The 22,614-nt window shown below is 33.6% G+C and overlaps 1 protein-coding gene across 1 annotated transcript in view; it reads left to right on the forward strand.

Moving 5' to 3' along the window:
* The window catches only part of LOC106461662 (transmembrane and TPR repeat-containing protein CG4050-like), a 115,134-nt gene that overhangs the window by 78,271 nt on the left and 14,249 nt on the right, over window positions 1-22,614 (forward strand). The window contains exons 9-15 of the mRNA XM_022388668.1: window positions 4,900-5,152; window positions 6,255-6,403; window positions 7,717-7,800; window positions 10,610-10,747; window positions 11,117-11,210; window positions 17,893-18,027; window positions 19,145-19,227. Coding sequence (XP_022244376.1) covers window positions 4,900-5,152; window positions 6,255-6,403; window positions 7,717-7,800; window positions 10,610-10,747; window positions 11,117-11,210; window positions 17,893-18,027; window positions 19,145-19,227 — 936 coding nt within the window. The remainder of the gene's footprint in view (window positions 1-4,899; window positions 5,153-6,254; window positions 6,404-7,716; window positions 7,801-10,609; window positions 10,748-11,116; window positions 11,211-17,892; window positions 18,028-19,144; window positions 19,228-22,614) is intronic.

Raw genomic sequence — 22,614 nt, forward strand, 5'->3', positions numbered from 1 at the left:
AAATATTTGAAAAGTTCCATGTCTCAGATAGGAGTCAGTGTTCATACATCGACAATATCCCGGTCTCTACACAAAGTTGGCCTGTATGGGCGAGTGGCAAGAAAGTAGTCATTACTGAAAAAGAATCATCTTAAATCTTGTATGGGGTTTGCGACAAAGCATGTAAATGATACTGTAGACATGTGGCAAAAGGTTTTGTGGTCAGACGAGAGAGAAATTGAGTTTTATTTATCTAAATTCAAAGCATTACATCTGGTTCAAGCCCAACACAGCACATCACCCAGTCAACACCATCTCAACTGTCAAGCCTGGCGGTAGCAGCATCATGTTATTTGGATGTTTCTCATAAGCAGGGACTTGGAAGCTTGTCAGGAAAAAAGGGGAAGATGGATGGTGGAAAGTACAGCAAATTCTAGAGGTAAACCTGCTTGAGTCACCTAAGAATCTAAAACTGGGTCGAAAATTCACATTTCAGTAGAACAATGACCCGAAGCACAAGGCGATAGCCACACTGGAGATGTTTCAAAAGAAAACGGTGAATGTCCTAGAGTTGTCCAATCAAAGTCCTGACTTAAATACAACAGAAAATGTATGGCGAGACTTGAATATTGTAGTCCATCAACAATCCTTAACAAACTTGTCAGAATTGGAGCAATTTTGCCAGTAAGAATGGGCAAATATCCAAACATCCCATTGTGCAAAGCGGTAGAGACCTATCTAAAAAGACTCACACCAGTGGCTGTTACCAAAAGTGCTTTCACCAGGTACTGAGTTAGGAGGCTGAATACTTATGTAATCAGCAAATTTCAATCTAAATATTTTCCTTGCAGGTTGTTCCTCACACATAACAGTGTTAACTTTGATCATTAGACTTCTGAATATAAACAAGTTAAAAATTGTTTACATTATTTGTATTTCATCAAAATGTGACATTACTGGTAGTGGGGTGAATACTTTTGCAAGGCGCTGTATATACCTATGAGCAGTAAACGGATTTAGAGATGATATTCTGTTAACTTCATATTACATTATTCTTTGAATAAATAGTTAAGAAATTGACCACATTAAACTACTTTCTCACGTAATTAATGTAAAATATTAGCAGAAATTATTCAAATATGAGAAATAATGACAATGACTCATTCGATTCGTTACTAAATAAGAAAAAATAACAGCGTTTATGTTAGCTTGCCTTTAATAACAGATGGATTGTGTGTTTAGAATGACAAAGAACGCGGTTCAAACACCTCAGATTTTCCCATGAATGTGGTACCCGGCGTGGCCTAGTGGTTGGTATACTAAGCTGTGGATGGAGCCACCATATTCCACTGAATATGGCCGCAGTTTTAGTTATGTAGGAGATATCACTGTAACGATCAGTCCATCTAATTTGGTTAAGCGTAGCCATGAAGTTTTCAGATGCTGTTCACTCTTTGCACTCCCTCTGCTCCGCAGTTCGTTGCCTGAATCTTGGGGTTCTCTGACCTACGTGGCATTTAAAGTACCTTTTAGATTGAAGATACCAAATACGTGGCATTACGTGGAGATACCAAATACATGACATTACGTGGAGATACCAAATACGTGGAGATACGTGGCATTTAGGTTGAAGATACCAAATACCAACTGAATTAAACGTAATACCGAATAAAAAAAAAAAGCACTTATAGCTTAACTGTTGGATACATGTATTCAAGACGTATAATATACTGAAAACAGAAGCATTAAGCAACTTTAAGACTTTTTGCTAAGGCGAAATTAGTGTCTATAAGGCATACTATGAATGAATTTTGCGAAATATTTTCATATGTGTTTCATACCCTTTAGATCCTAAAAACATTTCAAAGACGATTCCAACCTTCTAATTAAATCTATGGTGATAATGTCAGTCAACTTTATTTTTACACTTCTTGCTATTGTTACATTCTATGGATTTCTTTGTTTAAGTGCCAAGATGCAGCTATGATGCACAATGAGCTATCTGCGCTGCACCAACCAAAGAAATGGAACCTTGAACTTTATAAGCGTCAAGTTACCTGCTGAAACGCCATACAAAATGGATTTTTTTGTTTTCAATTTTGCGCAAAGCTACAGGAGAGTTATCTGCGCTAGCCGTCCCTAATTTAGCAGTGAAAGACTAGAAGGAAGGCACCCAGTCATCACCACCCAAGCCAACTCATGAGCTACTATTTTAACAACGAATAATGTGATCGATCGCCACATCATTACGCTTGAAAGGGCGAGCATGTTTGGTGAGATGGGGATTCGAACCTACGCCCATCAGATTGCGAGTCGAGCGCTCTAACCATCTGGCTATGCCAGGCCTACCGAAAGGAAGTTGTACATTCAAGCGTTTTATAATCATATGGAAAGGTAAACAATAAGGGGAATCCGTCGCAAACATGAGAAGATGAGTAGTACATTAAAGATGAGTAGTACGTTAAAGATGAGTAGTACATTAAAGATGAGTAGTACATTAAAGATGAGTAGTACGTTAAAGATGAGAAGTACATTAAAGATGAGTAGTACGTTAAAGAGGAGTAGTACGTTAAAGAGGAGTAGTACATTAAAGATGAGTAGTACATTAAAGATGAGTAGTACGTTAAAGAGGAGTAGTACGTTAAAGAGGAGTAGTACATTAAAGATGAGTAGTACGTTAAAGAGGAGTAGTACGTTAAAGAGGAGTAGTACATTAAAGATGAGTAGTACGTTAAAGAGGAGTAGTACATTAAAGATGAGTAGTACGTTAAAGATGAGTAGTACGTTAAAGAGGAGTAGTACGTTAAAGAGGAGTAGTACATTAAAGATGAGTAGTACATTAAAGTTAATGCGTTTTTTAGCCTGCAGGTGCAATACTATAAAGTGTTCCATTTGTCATATTTAACTTGACTAAATTCATACAGCAATACGATTTTTCATAATGTTTTGATAAGTAATTCAAGTGATTTTTTCTCTTATGCTTGTTGGAGTTTGAATTAGATCTAACTAGTCAATATAATATTAAATTTTAAGTATTTACAAATTAACATTTCGAAAACAGCAGATATCATCATATCGAAAATTGAACATTTGTAGCTTTGGGGTAAAAAATGAATAAAATATTTTAGTAAATTTGTTTCATCGTAAATCATCTTTCACGTACATATAAACTCATTCATCTTTCATCATATAAATATATTTGCTATTCTGTCTTCATTACAAGTTTTTCTGTCAAGTTACCTACATCTTATGGTAAATTTGGTGATATGTATAATAGTTTCACCATTTATCATTCTTTCACTTACTCAGTTATGTTCAATCAGAATTCTAGTTTTTGACTCAAAGTAAAGACTTACATAAAAGTTTCTAATTTTTATTTTAAGTAACATGTTCGATTTTCGGGGTATAAAGTAACTTGTAACTTTGTAAAGTGTATCAAACATAAAGTAAATAATAGTTAAATTTTCTGAATGCATAATTTCTTTAATGAAATGTTTTGGTGGGTCCAATTTTGTTTTTTTGAATTAAACAAAATCGATTTATAGTGGACCTTAAAATATGCTGTGTTTCTGTAATGAAAATGTGCACGTTTTGTTCTTTGTTGAGATCATAAATTGGCTAGCAGCCATTAGGTAAACATTCTGGCATTGAAGTGTGTTATGTGTATCATCCAATTATCATCGATAATAATTAGTAACTTTTTCAACTGTTGACAAAGAAAAGTGCTTCAGAAATATATCCTCTAAACGAAACACGTTTTCCAATTAATATAGATTTTATCATGTTCATTTTTTTAATTTATACCATTTCAGGTTTTGCTATTACTGTTAGTTTATTCCTTCATCGAAATATTTATATTTTTTCGTTATTCTATATTTCTTAAAGCTTTCATTTTCGATCATTGTGAAAGCAGCTCCAAACTGCAAAGATTTGTCGAATTAGACTGATAAACTTTTGTTCTCTACACTAGTTTGATCGAAGCAGGAAAAAATACCATCTGTAAGCATACGTCCTGACAAAGAGAAAATATTAAGCTGTTGATTTACTCTTGAATATTAAAACAATTTATGCATATATCAATAAATGGACATAGAAACAATAACATAAAGTTATGTTTGTTTATTACATTTAACATGTTCATCTCCATTTTCACAGATATAATTTACTAATCACATGGTAAAAGAGCTTAAATAAGCGCTTATATATACATGATACATTATTAAAGAAAAATTGATATTTTCATCGATTTATTGAAACGGTGTACGCATTGTGTTGAACTTTGTCATAATTACGGTATAAGGATAACGCAGATGATCTATTTTCGATATTTGTCTGCCACAACTAAAATGTTAAGATATAGTAGTTGATCACATTTTTAACTTTGTCCACCAATGGAAAGATAGAATAGATAATGACATTTTGAAAATCTTTTAACCATTATCTGGCTTCTTGTATTCGGTTTGTATTAGTATGTCAGAAATATTTGAGTTGTGTTATCATCTTTTCCTGACTAAGAGACTCTAGTAGGCAGGAAATGTGCATTATCAAAATATATAATATAAAGGGCAAGTAATAAGGTAGGTATTTATTTGAGTTTCTTTTGTGCTTAATGCTATGAAGCAATCTCCCTTATTTTCAGGGTTATTCTTAAGTATATTCTACGTTTAATCAATAAATTTGTTCTCTTCGTGGATGAGGCACTAAAGTCTGATTATACAACATTTCTTATATAATGTATTTTATTGAATATAATGTTATTGCTTCCGCTGCTATATCGGAAAGTTTCAATTAAAATTCCATTTTCATTTTATTTTTTAAACTCCATTTCCTCATATAACGTGCAAACTTATGTAAATCTCTTCTTTATTACATGAATCAAGAGAAGTACTTTGTGTTAATTTCAATTAATTTTTCTTAAAGGTTTGATAACCCGGCTTCTGTCTCTCCATTCCCCGCTCGCCAACTAACTTTCAGCTATCTGCTATCTTTGAACGCCTGGCTTCTACTTTTTCCTTGTGATCTTTGTTGTGATTGGACCATGGGTACCATCCCATTAGTGACGTCAATAGAAGACCTGAGGAATATTTCTACGTTATGTTTTTGCGTAGTTTTGTTTCTTTTGTTACGGAGCTCTTGGCTTTCAGAGGAAAGTCAAAGGGTACCGTTACTTATGGTAAGATGATTAGATAGATAGACAATAAAAGTAATTTAATTGGTGTTATTATAGCCAGAAAACTCTATAAAGTTTTAATAATATTGCATTTATTATACCAATAGCTTTCATAAAATTTTAAACTGTAAACAAAATTTACCAAATTTTGGAAAATAAATAGAATTTGCATATTTTGTAAAGTTTTAATATGAGTGTTTTTTACCAAAGTTTCTTCATTTTATTATTTTAATAGTTTAATAATAAAAACGTATTTTTGTACGCATTACATAATACATGATGAAATTTATTTTTCCTTATACACGGTTGCGATGATATTTTTTCTTACGTTTGATATTTTAGGTTTTGTTCCTTCTTATCCACGGTTAAAAATATTTTTTTTCTTTCTTACGTTTGATTAATATTATAGGCTTTGTTCCTTCTTACGCACGGTTGAGAAGATATTTTTTCTTTCTTACGTTTGATTGATAATGTTGGTTTTGTTTTTCTTTCGATGGGTGAGAATATTTATTTATTTTTCTTACGTTTGATTGATATTATAAGCTTTGTTCCTTCGTACGCACGGTTGATAAGATATATTTCTTCTTTCTTACGTTTGATACTGTAGGTTTTGTTTTTATTTCGACGGTTGAGAATATTTATTTATTTTCTTACGTTTGATTAATATTATAGGCTTTGTTCCTTATTACGCACGGTTGAGAAGATATATTTCTTTCTTTCTTACGTTTGATACTGTAGGTTTTGTTTTTATTTCGACGGTTGAGAATATTTATTTATTTTTCTTACGTTTGATTGATATTATAGGCTTTGTTCCTTCTTACGCACGGTTGAGAAGATATTTTTTCTTTTTACGTTTGATTGATACTGTAGGTTTTGTTTTTCTTTCGATGGTTGAGAATATTTATTTATTTTTCTTACGTTTGATACTGTAGGTTTTGTTTTTATTTCGACGGTTGAGAATATTTATTTATTTTTCTTACGTTTGATTGATATTATAGGCTTTGTTCCTTCGTACGCACGGTTGAGAAGATATATTTTCGTACAATTGATTAAGATGATAGGTTCTTTTTACGGTCGACTGTGGTGATTTCTTTTTTTTTTCTAGGGTCTTTCTTTGTCTGTTCTACCGTTTTTGCCAGCCTCCAATCTGTTTTGCCACGTTGGATTTGTTATTGCTGAGCGTGTCCTCTACCTTCCTAGCATGGGTTTCTGCATCCTTATTGCCATTGGATGGACACATTTATGGCGAGATAGGTATATAATTATTTGTAACACATGATTTATTACAGCCTGACAATATTTCGCATTTCACTTTATTTTTAGGACCCTAAAAGTAATGTCAAACTCTAAGGTGTCACCAAAGTCAATCAAATAGATTCCAATATTCACCACATATAAGATATCACAGTCAAGAAACCCAAAGAACCACAGATGCAGGACCAAGCATACACAAAGTAGCTGTTTCGAGATTGAACGTCATAAGAAAGTTGAAACTTAGATCTAAAAGTCTTGAAACATGTAGCCGAGATATAAAACTTGTTTTAAAACATTACAGCGATGTAAATTACGTTCTCGGAACGTAACTGTGCTATGGAACTCTATCATAGAATGCGATCAATTTCCATACTGTGTAGATGCATAGGAGATAAATCGAGCTTCTAAACACTGTCTAAAATTTACACTGACCTAAACTGAACGCGAGCATTTCGGAACACCACTGAATTATAGTACTCACTGCCAGAAGTGTTCTATTATCCAACCGATATTAGAGCAGCAACCGTTAGAATTAACGTTCCAGATCCCTAAGCTTCTAGCCATTTTCACTTGGTTTTTGCATGTTTCACAAATAAAAGAATATTATTCGTTATGTATGAATCTATCAAAATGATAGCTCACATCAGTATTTTTATTTCATGAGAAAAATACATTAGTATATCAGTTGGCAAACAACTGTACGGCACAATAGACAGATCGTGTATAACTGATATATAATGCTATACAATATCATTCCAGGATCCAAGTCTAATGGCTGATCGTTTTTTTTGTGTGTGTTTTATGAAAAACTGTATCAGAGCATAGCGTCTAGAAAATACTGAGTACTAAAACAGACGAAATACCTATTTTTAAAACTCTAAAGATGATCCCATTATTTTACATGTTAAAAGTCGTTTTGTAAGTTTATAATAACTTAATGAAGTAGAAGATTAAAACAGAAAGTTGAAACGCGTCTCTTTCAAATAAATATGAAGCTGATATGTATGGAAAAGATAAAAACACAGCAAAGAAAATAAGAAATACAAGATGCATTATTAAGTTAGAAGTATTTTAGTCTCTAGATGATGTAGAAAGAAAAAGAAATATATGTTAAATGTGCAGTTTCAATGTGCATACGTACACCTGTGATACAAAAACAGAATCAATGTCTTAACAAACTAAAGCGCATGACAACAGTCAAAACTGAAAAGAAAGTTAAAAAAAAGGCAGCGAAAGGATAAAAGAAATGTTCTCGTGCTTGATGGTTAAGTAGAATAAGTCATAAAATTGATCTTACTTCGCACGTGTTTCAGACGCCTGAGGGGGTCGGCTGTGGTCGGCTTAGCACTACTGGTGACCATCCACGGAATGAAGACAGTTGTAAGAAACAGAGAGTGGTAAGTTCAACTGGCGCTACTAAACACAGGCGAAATGCATATACTTTGTTTATCTCTTTTGCATGCATAACAATATGCTATGTTTACATAAGTTATATTTCGTCCATACATACATTTATATATATATATCAAATGTCTTCTTGTATGCATGCATGTGCATACATATATATACAGAATGAGCATAAATAAACATAACATATGCACCTAACGGAGAAAACAAACACATGCGGTTTGACTATCTTTACAAATGTGTATATGTATATATATATATTATCTCTGTTTTCTTCTTACACGTACATGCATTTGTATGTGTACTAAGTTAATAAGTATAACGTATTTTTTTCACATATTAACATATGTTTCACGTTCTTTGGTATTCATGGATGTATATATATATATATGTATGTGTGTGATACGGCTGTACATTGTTGGTTTATTTTTAAGTTACTTGCATTCATGGAATCTCGCCTGTTACAAGACGCTGCATTTTACTTACCTCGGCTGAGGTAAGACTTGTTGAAGGTTTCTTTCTGGAAATTTAAACCGGCAGTCTGAACACATATTTACGATCTGCGTGTATGAATATCTTGAGTCGGAAAGGGTTGTTACGTACCATTCCCAAAACGATAAATTATCGACGGCTCACTCTACCTACGCGCGACCAAAGAGGTCAAAATATTGTTCTTATGTATACCATTCCACCAAGACTATATATTGACAGTGGTTGTTACATGACTGCTGATTTGCTTATCAAAGGCGTTATAATATAACGTATTCAGCTCTGTATTTCATCCTGTAAAAACGGCAATATATACTGTTTAAAATTTAAGAATTTAAAAGCATGATTCTTAAATTTTAATTGTTATTAATCATAACTGTACCTTTTTTTTAAACAAAACTGGTAAAATTGATCCTCTACTAGTGCAAACATAGAACATATTCCTTTTTATTCACTAAATTTGTACTCTATTCTCTTCAACGGAATAATATAATAATAATAAATTTAAACTACATGTCTTGTGAACTTAAAATGTTAAGACTTCTACATACAGGCACACAGTGTTAAGAAATTATAATAGATAAAGGTAACTAGAGTTATAAAAGTACAAATTTATCGCTTATATCTGTTTTTTTTTAACCTAAAGTTGTAGGTAGGAACAGTAAGAAATAAGAATCAATTGTCTTCCTGTACAACACGTTTCAGTGGACAAAGTGGATACTATCTTAAAATGTATAGTTAGAGAGAAACCAGTTGCGTATACCTTGTAGTTGCGAATGAAATAAGACTAGAAAATAAAACAAAAATCATAATGATTATAATGAGAATTAGAAGCAAATACTTGCTACGTAATCTGAGCACGTGGTAAGCTGAATTTACACCTCTAACTGTATAGTCTGAATCTATATATAGCTACTCTTTGGAAACAAGTAACTTTAGTCCTGACAATATTTTATATTGCGACGATTCAGTTTAGTATCTGTCATGAAAGTAGGTCTCAGTACCTGTCATGAATGTAGGTCCTTCAGAGTGCTGATACGAGCAAAGAATAACAAGAAATAAACTAATAAATCTCTACAAATTTCAAGTCGTGAGTTCCCAAAATTGCAGGCAGTAAAATGACTAAATTTGAGAACTTTTTGCTTGAACTTGTCTTATAGAATTATGTTCATGACTTCCTGTTTACTTAATTGATCATAATTAATTTATAAAACAACCAAAATGTAAATAGAAGAAATAAAAAGTTTGTAAACAATAACAGAAATAGTAAATATAACATTTATGTAATATTATATAAATAATAATGTATTAAACCGGGACCTAACGTAGCCTACAAATCAGTACGTGATAGGCTAGCATTCATCAGAAAAATTATATAGTGGGAGGTTTAAAGAGAGGTTATAATAGCCTGGAAACTATAGTGCGAATTCGGCCACACTGGTGGGAATAGTGGGCGATTTAAAGAGAGGTTATAATAGCCTGGAAACTATAGTGCGAATTTGGCCACACTGGTGGAAAATGCAGAATCCAGATATCACAAGGAACTCAAATCTTTATTCAGAATTAAAGAGAGTACCCAAAAGCTTTATTTTCATTCAACCCATCAAACACGTCTCCCTCACTAGCTCTCAGACTGGGAATTACAATTCTTCAAGCTAAAACTAATAGACAATAACTGCTACACGTTACGAAACTACCTAATGTCTCTTTCAGTGGCTATTGAATGTTATACATCAATACGAATGATTACTTGTGAAATATTACTTTCCAACTTTTTCCTACAAAGCTATATTTCGCGGTACGAAATGTATAGTCTCGCAGAGATGTTATTAACCAATTCAAAACGTACCATCAGTGATACGACTGTAAACTGTGCAAATATATATATATATATGTTAAATTAGTACTCCAGTTGGTCACCGATCAGTTTAAGAACTAACAACGCTAAAATCCGGGGTTCGCGAAATCGACAGAGCGCACACAGCCCATTGTGTAACTTTGCGCTAAAACAAAACACATACACATTAAAATAATTCACAGAAATTGAAAACTTTATGTTCAGCTTGTATGAAAATACAATTGAAATAGTTTTGTTTTTTATGGTATAATACAGAAATTGCATACAAAATCAAAGTTGACTGTTTTGGTATGTGTTTATTAATGAGTTATGCCATGTCTTAAAAGGAAAACATGCATATTTTGTCCCGTGTAATTTACGTATATAGTTTGCAGGGAACATTGTTAATATCTTAATTAATATTTATTTGGACAACTTTGAGAATGTTATTATCCGGATAATTTCATTCCTAGGGAATCCGATGAAACTCTGTTCTCTTCGGGTCTCCGGGTGAACCAGAAAAATGCTAAGCTTTACAACAACTTGGGAAAAGTTTTAGAAGAACAGTCTCAGTACGAGGAAGCCTTACAATATTTCCAACAGGCAATTAGGTACGATAAGTTTTCCAAATCAAAAACACTAGTAATCTAAAGGAAAGCATATTACAGATAGTTTCTTTAGAACGATAAATATTGTTAATAAGTAAAAAAAAATGTTTTCACTTAGTCCTAAGTAACTGAACGCAAACCGGTAATAACTAAATACACTCAATAATAATAATAAAAGTTCCTACTATAAAATTGTATTCTTTATTTATTTTCTTTGCAGAAAAATTTTGTATTGGAACACATTTTGAAGTCAAGATTTTTTTTTTACATATTCAAGTGCCAATAAAAGTGGAGTTTCCACGGTCTTTGAGTGATTGTAGAGGCTTCTGGTTTTACTTGTCTAATATAATTTTCTGTTTTTGTTTCTTTCAGAATCCAGCCGGATGATGTTCGAGGTTACCTCAACTCTGGTCGGCTTTTCACACACATGAAGAAATATCAAGAAGCTGAGCTTGTTTACCTCAAGGTACGTGGGACTTCGAGTCGTTAGGTCGATTATTTATCTCCTATGAGTTTCCAAAAGAAACTCAAAGCAGGCCTTTCTTGTCATGACACACCTGGAGACTCGTTAGTGTCTGTTTAATTTCCACTCACTCTGCTCTACTCATATCCTCTTTCCTTGGATTAGAGCACTGATAACTTTATCAAGTATTGAAGAATATAGATTATAGAAACCTTAAAGTAAAGTAAAGTTTGTTTTGTAGGAAAGAAATTTTTAGATACGTACGTGATTAGCCTTTAGGATGTTGTACAAAAAGTACTAATTTTTTCGTAAAAGAAAATCTTTAAAAGTACGAACTTAGTTATTTATCTTCAGAGATTGTTGAAAGGTTTTACTTTTTCGTGTATCGGTTTTGTTTTTGTATACCGCATCAACTACGAGTTCTTCTGTCATTGTTTCAAGCAAAATCAATGATTCGATACGCATACGGTTTTACTCTGTCGTTTTATGATGCTTGGGAAAAATCAACAGAATACCAGTTACTGCGTTTTTATTTTTTCTTGTCTGTCTTTGTATAGATTTTTATAAATTTCTTTCATCTATTTATGTAAACTAGAGAGGACTTGTGGTTAAAATGTCACACAATATAACTGTTTGTGACTTTAAAAAATATGATTGTCTTAATTTTTCTTTTTACTTTAGATAGCTGAGAATAAGAATTTGAAATATTATGTACGATAAATTGGTCTTAAATGTTTTACTTATTAGAAATGTATGATAAAAATAAATATTTTTCGTAGTATCACGATATATATCTAACAGTTTACCACTGTGCCATCATACGGAAAATACAGCTGAAGAGTATATACACGAATTCCATATTTATACACCGAGACGTTTTGCTGATTATTTATTAACTCATAGTTATTGATTTCTGTATAATTCACAGCAGTCTAGAAATGTAAATATGAAAGTGTTATAAGCATATAGTGTTACCGCTTTGTAATTTGAGGTGGATTTGGTTAAATTTCGTAAGATTTTGATTAATAACATATTAACTTTTATTTCTGTGTTGCATGCGTATAATAAGTCGGTTTGCATTAGTATATCTATAATAATAAAAGGGCGGCGTGTCTGTGTGACCGCTATAACTCCAAGAGGAAAAAACCTACAGATCTGAAATTCTGCACACATATTAAGTGGACCCTGAACATGTGCATATGAGTATTATTACTTATCCACGTGAGTGCCCGCATGCGCATCTTTTTATGAAGCAAGGTGACCACCATATCTCCAGGAGGAAATAGCACAGAAATCTGAAATTTTGCACCCATAATAAGTGGACCCTGAAGGTGTGCACTTGGGTATTATCACATATCTACATGCGTGCGTGAATGTATGTGCGCATCTTTTTGTGTGAAAAACTACATAGAAAAGAAATGTGTCCGCCATGGAATTTATAGAGTGTTTTAACAATTATGAGATATTATGGTGTTCTTCTTCAACTATTATGAATGTTATAGTGATTTCTTTAAACTATTATGGGATGTTATAGGGTAGTTTTCATTATTATGAGATGTTAGTGTTTTAACTATTATGAGATGTTATAGTGGTTTTTATACTATTATGGAATGTTATAAAGTAGTTTTATACTATTATGGGATATTATAGAATAATTTAACTATTATGGGATATTATAGAATATTTTAACTATTATGTTATAGTGGTTTTTTAACTATTGTGGGCTGATGGAGTGGTTGTTTAACTATTACTAGCGTATAGCCCGTCAAAAATGACGTGGCAAGTACTACTCCCCCACCACATAGTATACACTCACATTTCATAACTAAAATAAATAAATTTTGCGAACTCAAGCTTGACCAACGAAGAGGCAGAATTGGGATGTTATACTGTCGTGAACGCTTTTACGCTCCTTTTTTGGTAATGATCAATAATAGTCGCTTAGCAACAAAACTATCATGGAATGTTATAGAGTGTTTTCTAACTACTATGTTAAAATGGTTTCTTAACTATTATGAGATGTTATATTGTTTTTTAACTATTATGGGATGTTATAGGGGTTTCAACTATTCCTAGCGGCCCGGCGTGGCCAGGTAGATGGTTAGGGCGCTTGACTCACAATCTGTGGATCGCGGGTTCTAATCCCCGTCTCACCAAACATGCTCACCCTTTCATCCGTGGGGGCGTTATAATGTTACTGTCAATCCCACTATTCGTTGATAAAAGAGTAACCCAAGAGTTGGGAGTGGGTGGTAATGACTAGACCCATTCCCTTTAGTATTTTCGCGAAATTCAAAACAAACCAAACCAAACTATTACTAGCATATAGCCCGTCAAAATGACGTGGAAAGTATTACCGCCCTCACCGCATAGTATTCCCTAAAATTATATTTCATAGCTAACTAAAATAAATAAATTTTGCGAAATCAAGCGTGACCAACAAAGAGGCAGAAAATAGAATGTTATACTCTCAAGAACGCTTTTACGCTCCTTTTTTGATAATGATCAACAATATATACTCGTATATATATATATATCGTCACTTAGCAACAAAACTATTATGGATTTTTGTAGTGTTTTACCTATTAGTGGTTGTTATGCAGTAGTTTTTAACTATTACAGAATGTTATAGGGTAGTTCTAACTATTACAAGATGTTATAGGGTAGTTTTAACTATTATGGGATGTTATAGAGTGGTTTTAACTACTACGGGATGTTATAGGGTAGTTTTAACTATTATAGGACTAGCACATAGCCCGACAAGAATGACGGGGCAAGCATTACCACCCCTATCCTCCAATAGTATACCCTAACCTCACATTCGATAGCTAACTGAAATAAATAAATTTTGCGAAATCAAGCTTGACTAACAAAGAGGCAGAAAAATGCAGTCGAGGCAGTCAAACATCAGTAAATTCTTTACAATGAGCAAGCTAGCAAAAACCACATGGGAAAGAAGTGGTTCCTAATATAACAACTTCTAATATATAGAAAAGTCAGTGTGTTTTAATAACAATGCGTTCCAACAGTGCCTTTTATGTCATGTTGCTTAGCAACAAAAGTATATAGGTTATACTTTTGTACTAAAATGGGTTCAGAATACATACACTGACATAGATATTTAGAGTATATCATCCTAATAACCCAAGCGAAGCCGGGTACTTTCGCTAGTCTATAATAATAAAAGGGCGTGTCTGTGGGTCTGTGTGTGACCGCCATAACTCCAAGAGGAAAGAACCTAGAAACCTGAAATTTTGCACACATACTAAGTAGACCCCGAGGGTGTCCATCTGGGTATTAAACACTGACATAGTCATCTAGAATATATTAACTCAATAATCCGAGCAAAGCCGGGTACTTTCGCTAGTCTATAACAATGAAAGGGCGTGTCTATGTGTGTTACTACCATAGCTCCAAGTGCAAAGAACCCAAAAACCTAAAATTTTGCCCCCCATACTAAGTGGACTCTGAGGGTATGCACCTGGGTATTACTTATCTTATTTATTTTTGCATGCGCGTGTGCATCTTTTTAACGAGGCAAGCTAGCGAAAATCCACATGGAAAAGAACAACTTCTAATATATAGAAAAGTCATTACGTTTTAGGAACAATACGTTCAAGCAATGTCTTTTATATCATACTGCTTAGCAACAAAAGTATAACCTAATATTGTTGTTACTCTATATACTGAAAGTATAAAATGAAATGTATAAACAACAAAACTGGAAGAATATTTGTTGATTTCTTAACTTAGAGTTTTGGTTGATTAAAGGGTTTGTTTTTTTATTAACAACGTTGGTGATATATGTAACAGAAAATAGCTTACTTCAGAAACGATTTAAGTTTAAAATTGGATTAATATTTTTATTTTCATGATGAATTTTATACACTTGGCTCTAGGCTAGGTTATCTCACACTGTCTTTACTTTAGGCTTATTCATTAATTTATTTAAATCATACGAACATTCACTACATTTATAAGGTTTCACAGCAACCCCATTCACAGCCTCCTTGCACTCCCGTCACTTAAATCGTATTGGACAGACAGTAATCGAACTATTCTATCTGGGTAAATGTATTTTGGCTTTTATGGCTCCTCTTAGTTCGAGGAATCAAGCGTGACGTCAGAGACAGTAGCTTTTATTTAGAAGATATCAACCTAATAACCCGATCGAAGCCGGGTACTTTCGCTAATAATTTATATACTTAACTTGAATTAACGTAGCACATGTAAAATATGTAAATTTTGTGGCCCAAATACGTAAAGGGAGCTATAGTGAAACTCCCAACGAAAATGTTAGGGATATTAATTTGCCTTATATTTGATGCGACTTTTTCATGTGAGGATACTTACATGATCATTTTTAACATTTGTTATGTTATACCCTTTCAATGGTCATGCAAATATTGCTTAGTTATGAAGAAAGGTTTGTTGTGGGAGTTCGCTTTGGTCCACCCTGTATATATATATGTGTGTGTGTGTGTGTGTGTGTGTGTGTGCAGTATGGGAAATTATTATGGAAACGGTGAAGTAAAATGGTATAAAAGACAAATACTACAGGAATAACACCACTTTATCGTAATGAAATTAGTTACATTAGAATACATTATCGTCAAACCAATTAAAAAGTGTAACTCTAGTGTAAAGTGTATAAAAATACAGTCAGTCATACTATTCCCAATAATAGTGGTGTGTTCCAGTCACGGCTACTAGGACTGAAATACTGCATACCAAATGTACATGTCAGGGTTTCGGCTGCTCAGAGATACTCCATGCAAAAATTGCAACAAGCCTCCATGTTACAGTAGGAGCAAGATGTGAAAAGGTCACCCGAAACTGGCACTGCTTGTAATAGACGTGGTCGAGGTAGAAAATCGGAATTGTCCAAAGTTGATTTTAAGTACCTCAAGATATGCTTTTTACGAGGTAGATGACGTTTGAACATAGATCATGCCTTGCTGTAAAGACAGGTATAAATGTTACCTTGAGAACAGTAAGATACAAATATTAACGCATTCCACTGATGAAAACAGGTAACCAAATCAAAACGTTGAAATGAGTATTAGACCAAAAACAGTAGAATGAGCAAAGCTGGAAATATGTACTCGTTATGGATGATTACAACTTTGAATTGTTAAATAAAAAGTAATATCAGAGAGGAAAACAGTATCATAGTTAATGTACGACAGCTACGGTGAAGCATGAACGGATATTTATACAAGTTTGACGTTGCATCTCAACCAACGATGTCGTTATCTATATCATAATGATGGCACCATGACTGGTGACATGTCCAAGCATATTTTATCCCACAGCAACACGGGTAATTTGGTGGGGATTCATCTTCTGGCAAAAAAAGATCCCAATGTATAAGAAGTGGGGTGAAACAATATCTTATGCATAGCTTGAAACGATCAAAAGTCGACTAAACAAACCATTATTCGGTTAGGAAACCCAGGAGTTAATGGTCGGTGCTGTTGATTAGCTGCCTTCCCTCTACTCTATCAGTTTAAAATTAGTGACGGCTAGCACATATAACCTTGTTTATATTTGCGCGTATATCAAACGCGCTAAGTTATATTGTACGCGGACAGCAATGGTCACACAGATAGTATCATCCTCCCCAACCCCCTCCCTCTGTAGTTTTTTTTTTTCAACGGATTCAGCCTTCCAAGAACATTTATTGAACTGTCTAAAAGCCACGACAGAATACGACGGTATTTTGTTATAGTGCGGGGGGTCATTTTGGCATCTGAAGGTATGTGAAGGAACAGTCGCTATTGGTTCATACGTCACTGTTCTAGATCAAGGTCTTCTACCTGTTTACTCCAGTGAACAAGTTACTAAAAAGGAAGTATTTTCAGGTAAGATATGGTTCCTGCTCATTCAGCCTGAGTCACCAAAAGATAGCTTGAAGGTTATGGAACTACCACTCTTCCGTGGCCAAGCCAATCTCCGGATATGAACCCCATAGAGCATGTTTATGCTCCTTACATGATTGTTCCCTGTGTCCCAAACAACCCACTTCACTGTTTACTCCAGTGAACAAGTTACTAAAAAGGAAGTATTTTCAGGTGAGATATGGTTCCTGCTCATTCAGCCTGAGTCACCAAAAGATAGCTTGAAGGTTATGGAACTACCACTCTTCCGTGGCCAAGCCAATCTCCGGATATGAACCCCATAGAGCATGTTTATGCTCCATACTTGATTGTTCCCTGTGCCCCAAACAACCCACTTCTGGAGATATACGAGTTCTTCGCCACGAAAGGGCGCAATCCCACAAGCTCAAACTTCAAATCCTGTAATTACGACACGTAGAAGCGTTTCTGTCTTAAATATTGCAAAAAAACTGATCCTCTAAACACTTATGGTAATTGCGTACCCTTTGTTTCATGTTTGTTTATTTACTAAAATGACATTCTTTCTAGATTTATGTTTATTGGTAGGTTGTGCACATGTCAATTAAAAGAAAAGAAAAATGGCCATGTGATATTATACAAGATCGAAATGACGTGAAGATACTAACTTGATATAAATTTGATGATTTTTTTAGAGACAACATCCATAGAGTAATTAAACTATTCAGAGAGGTACAAGAAACATGTCAGCTCGAAAAATAGCTAAAGAAATTTTGTAAGACTGTGAAAGTACCAATCATATGATCAGAATAATCCTTTCTCGGCAGGCAAAATCCCTTCTCCCACAGGCCAATCGTATCAAGTCATCAGAAGCTCGTATTACTCAAACTCACCTACAACTGTTTCTCAATCTGGCATCACTGATTTCGCGTAATAACACCAGACTGGAAGAGGCTGACGCGGTAAGTGTTTTAACTTAAAATTTCAGTCTGGCGTATTTGATTTCACACAACAACTCCAGATCGGAAAAACTGATGTTGCTTTTTATAAACAGAAATACACAGATAGATAAATATGCACCTGTGTGTGCGTTTGTAGAATCATTTAATAACTAACTTGTGGTAGAGAACCAAAGTTGCTCTAAAACATGAAAATACAAACTTTAATATATAAAAAATACAAACAATTCTATTGTTGTATCTAGAGAATCTTAAATGACAATTTGTGTATTGTAAATGTTTTATTGATTGTAATAAAAAGCTGTTGAAATAATATATTTGACAATGTTGTTAGATTTTATATTTATAATAACTTTGTTTCCGATAGATGCAAGATTTTAGATGGTTTTAGGATATAACATATTCTATTTATTAAAAAATCTTACTCTGATAAACCCAAGAAAGGACACCTAAAAATATCCTTGGCTGAAGACAACTGCAACAGAAACTGATCCGCATCGGTTTCTTGATAATCATTCGCCATTCCTGTTATCATATAATTCGATGTTTCCAATACAGGAGATTAAATTCCGCTTGTACAGAAATGAAAACCCCGCCATCAAATTAAACAAATTCTTAAAAATATCATTAATTTCGTCAAAACTTTCGATGGTCAAGAAAATAATCATTATTTCTGGACTTTATTCGTTTTCTCTTTTCATTTCAGTAGGCCCGGCATGGCCAGGTGGTTAGGGCGCTTGTCTCGCAATCTGAGGGTTGCGGGTTCGAATCCCCGTCGCACCAAACATGCTCGCCCTCTCAGCCGTGGGGGCGTTATAATGTGACGGTCAATCCCACTATTCGTTGGTAAAAGAGTTACCCAAGAGTTGGCGGTGGGTGGTGATGACTAGCTGCCTAACACTGTCTTGAACTGCCGAACTTAGGGACGGCTAGCGGAGACAGCCCTGAGTTAGCTTTGCGCGAAATTCAAAACAAACAAACAATCATTTCAGTAATGTTTCCTATGAAAGATTATAAAGTTTTCAACCCACTTCTAGAACTCAGAGTTAATTTAATGCTTTTATTCACTGAAACATTGTGCATATTTATCATATATCATTTGTATTACATTTGTTTTCAGCTGTACCAAGAAGCTATCAAACTGAGATCCGATTACACCAGAGCTTACCTAAATCGGGGAGATTTCTTAATGAAAATTAACAGGTAGGTATTTTGTATTATATATAAATGTGTGTGTGAGAGAGCAGAAAACTAAACGGTTCTTCAGCCTTCCATAGTTAATAAATGTGGAATATTTTAATTACGATCTTTCCTTCACCCCTCGAAATCATATTTATAGTTGAGACGTATTGATATACAAAAGACACGATAACATGCTTCTGATAATTAATAATATAGTTTCTTTGTGCCTATGATGATATATATATTTATTGCACAGACGTAATTTAGGAATTATTGAAACTGTATTATCGAGAAGATTCATGAATGGTTGAGTAACATCCATTAGTTGCTTCTTTTGTTCATAATGTCAACAAAGTTAGTTGCTGATATGATTGCAGGTTATTGCAATTAAACCATATATTATAGATACGCTGGTTACTCGAACATGATAGAAAACGTTGACTAGTATATCTTTAACGTTATAGCTAATTGCGTGTATTCGTGTAACATAAACATATTTCGTTTCTTGGCTAAAATCCGATTAAGACTAATTTCTATACCTGTCCAATAGAACGGATATAAGGTTAAATACTTATAAGATCATATAATCTGATCTTTAACGTTTGATTTATTGTTACTGTTTCCCATGATCAGCTACCGATATACAGAAAACTGCAGTTGATATAATTTTACACTATTTTGAAAACTAATTACTTTCATAAATCTGACCTTATCAGATTTTCAGAGGAACAAACACAAAATTAGTATACAAGTTTTATTTATGTTTATAAGTCTATATTTAACTTACATTAAGTCTTTTTGGTTCTCGCTAATGCTGTTTCTTTTCTTCTGTAGATTTATATAAAAGTTTTTTCAATATTTTGGTTGTGATTAAATAAATGGTCGAAAATCTTGGTATAAATCTGGCACATTTTGAATGCCTTACTTAGCTGCAAATTACATATTTACAAGTTCATTCCGTTAATTAAGCTTTATGTTAAATTACGTACCACAAGAAGACTTACTAGGCTTAGCTTAAGCCTCTAATCTATCTAGTAACTTCTAAAGAATCGTTTTTTAACTAATTTTATTATGCAATGAATATTAATCATTATCATTTTATTTTAGTGGGTAAACAAACAATGCCGTGTAAATTAATAAAAATAAAGTTTAGGTCCACTCTTAGGAAACTAAAAGTTTACATGGACACAAGTTTTGACACTTTCTTGTGTCAAACAAAAGTTGAAATGAGGAGAACACAGGAAAGTGTTGAAACTTGTGTTCATATAAATTTGCAGTTCCCTAATAGTGGACCTAAACTTTATTTTGGATTACCTTATTTATTAATTATTAATCGTAACAAACACTTTTCTTCCATCTGAAGATGTTTTATAGCCAACATCGTAATTCCATTAACACTACCATTCCCTTCGTAACATTGAACACAATAGTTTAGGCAGTAAAAATTATTGGAAGAAGGACAATAAAAGAACAGGTAATAATATCTACTGTACAAAATATATTCACTTTTCATGTAACTCTAGCTTTTCATTATACTCACCAAGGAATTATTATTGCTTAACTTTGACACAGTAGTTTAATCCGTGATATTGGTACAACGTACTTCTTTGTATACAGTACCGACGGACATAAGAGTGTATAGATTTATGAGCTAAATAAATACATTTATACATAGTCTGAAACGAACATGTTAATTTATCTTTTAAACCGCGTTTCTACGTAAGAATTTCAACAAAATTGCCCTCTTTGACTTCATGATACGTAATCCTAGTTCTTGATGCCAAAGACTGATAATGTGCACTATATTTCAGGAATATCTGCTTATTTACAACTAATTTTGTTTATGATGGGTAAATATTACTTACGTATTATTATAAAACTGATTAGTTATCGTTTGGCTTATATGAGTCAAAATAACAGTCTTGCCTTTCATGATTTCCAGAGCTGAAAGTGCCCGTTTTTGTTTTAGTCAACTGGGCGATAATACATATGTTTTGTTCCTTCGTGGATCGTAGTTTTAGGTGTTGCTTTCATTTACATAAAATCAAGGGCATAGTCAATTTGCTTATCCCTTCACAACAATGAATTTTATAAACGATTATATGACCTGGTGGTTAAGGCGCTCGACTCACAATCTGAAGGTTAGAGGTTTGAATCTCCTTCGCTGAATATACTCGCCCTTTCAGCCGTGGAAGCGTTATAATGTGACGGTCAGTCCTAATATTAGTTGGTACAAGAGTTGGTGGTGGGTAGAATTGACTAGTTACCTTCCCTCTAGTCTATTACTGCTGAATTAAGGCCGGCCAGAGCGAATGGCCCTCATATAGCTTTTCGCTTAATGCAAGACAAACCTATAAACGATGACGCATGTAAGAACGATGTCGACAAACCATTGTTCTACTATCATTTTATCTGATAGAGCTGATTTGTTTGTGTGTCCACCGCGGGAAATCGAACGTCGGATTTTAGCGCTGTAAGTCCGTAACTTTACCACTGACCTAGTGAGGGACAGTTGATAGAGATTTAGCCATCTTACGTGTCGTCATTCCCGCCATCCTGGATTTCATGTGGGAGCTGCGTGTCTTGGTAAGTTTTTAAAGTTTGTTATGAAGCAGTAGTACGTTCTTATGATGAAAGTTATATTGAGAGAGTTTGATGGTGATGAGAACATGAAACGTTTAAAAGTAGTTGATAAATGTTATTTGTTAATAACTATTAATTTTGAACGGCCTACAGTGGCTAGCGATAAGCTTGAGAATTTGTGATGCTAGAATTCGTGTGTTCGACTTCCGACGGAGGGCACAGCGCAGATAGATAGTCCACTGTGCAATCTGTGCAAAAGAAATTGACATTTGATAACCTTAAACCTATTACTGTTCAGCCAGTTTTGCTTGTTGTGTTCATCCGTCATTTTGAAATTAGTTTCATACATAGTGATCTGATATTTGTACTTAATGTCATTCTAAGAAACATTAGACATTACGTTACTATGGATACAATTTAACCCAAGGAAAGGTTACAATAAAAGTTTGAGAGTAGAACTTAGAATATTTATATAATTTTACGATAAGCCATCCTTAGATAATCCATAAATACATGGTAACTCAGTTAATTAGGAGAATCATAAAAATAACTCACTTTAAAAAAATATTTTAGCTAAAATTCAGTTAATCTATGTATTTGAAGTTCCATAATTTTGAGAAGAGTTTTTGCCATAAAAGAGATAAGAAGTTCCAATTTATAGATCAGTGCAGTTCAGAAGTTTGCTATAAAGTCATGGAGCATATTATTTTTGACTTAAGCAAAATCTAAATTTTAATGGCCATTTAACATTTTTAGATAATTGAAAGCAACATTAGCTATAGGACTTAAATTGAAATCACTAAAGACCAGTTCTGTTTAAACATC

Source organism: Limulus polyphemus, unplaced genomic scaffold, assembly GCF_000517525.1.
Source record: "Limulus polyphemus unplaced genomic scaffold, Limulus_polyphemus-2.1.2 Scaffold1006, whole genome shotgun sequence".
Lineage (NCBI taxonomy): Eukaryota > Metazoa > Arthropoda > Merostomata > Xiphosura > Limulidae > Limulus > Limulus polyphemus.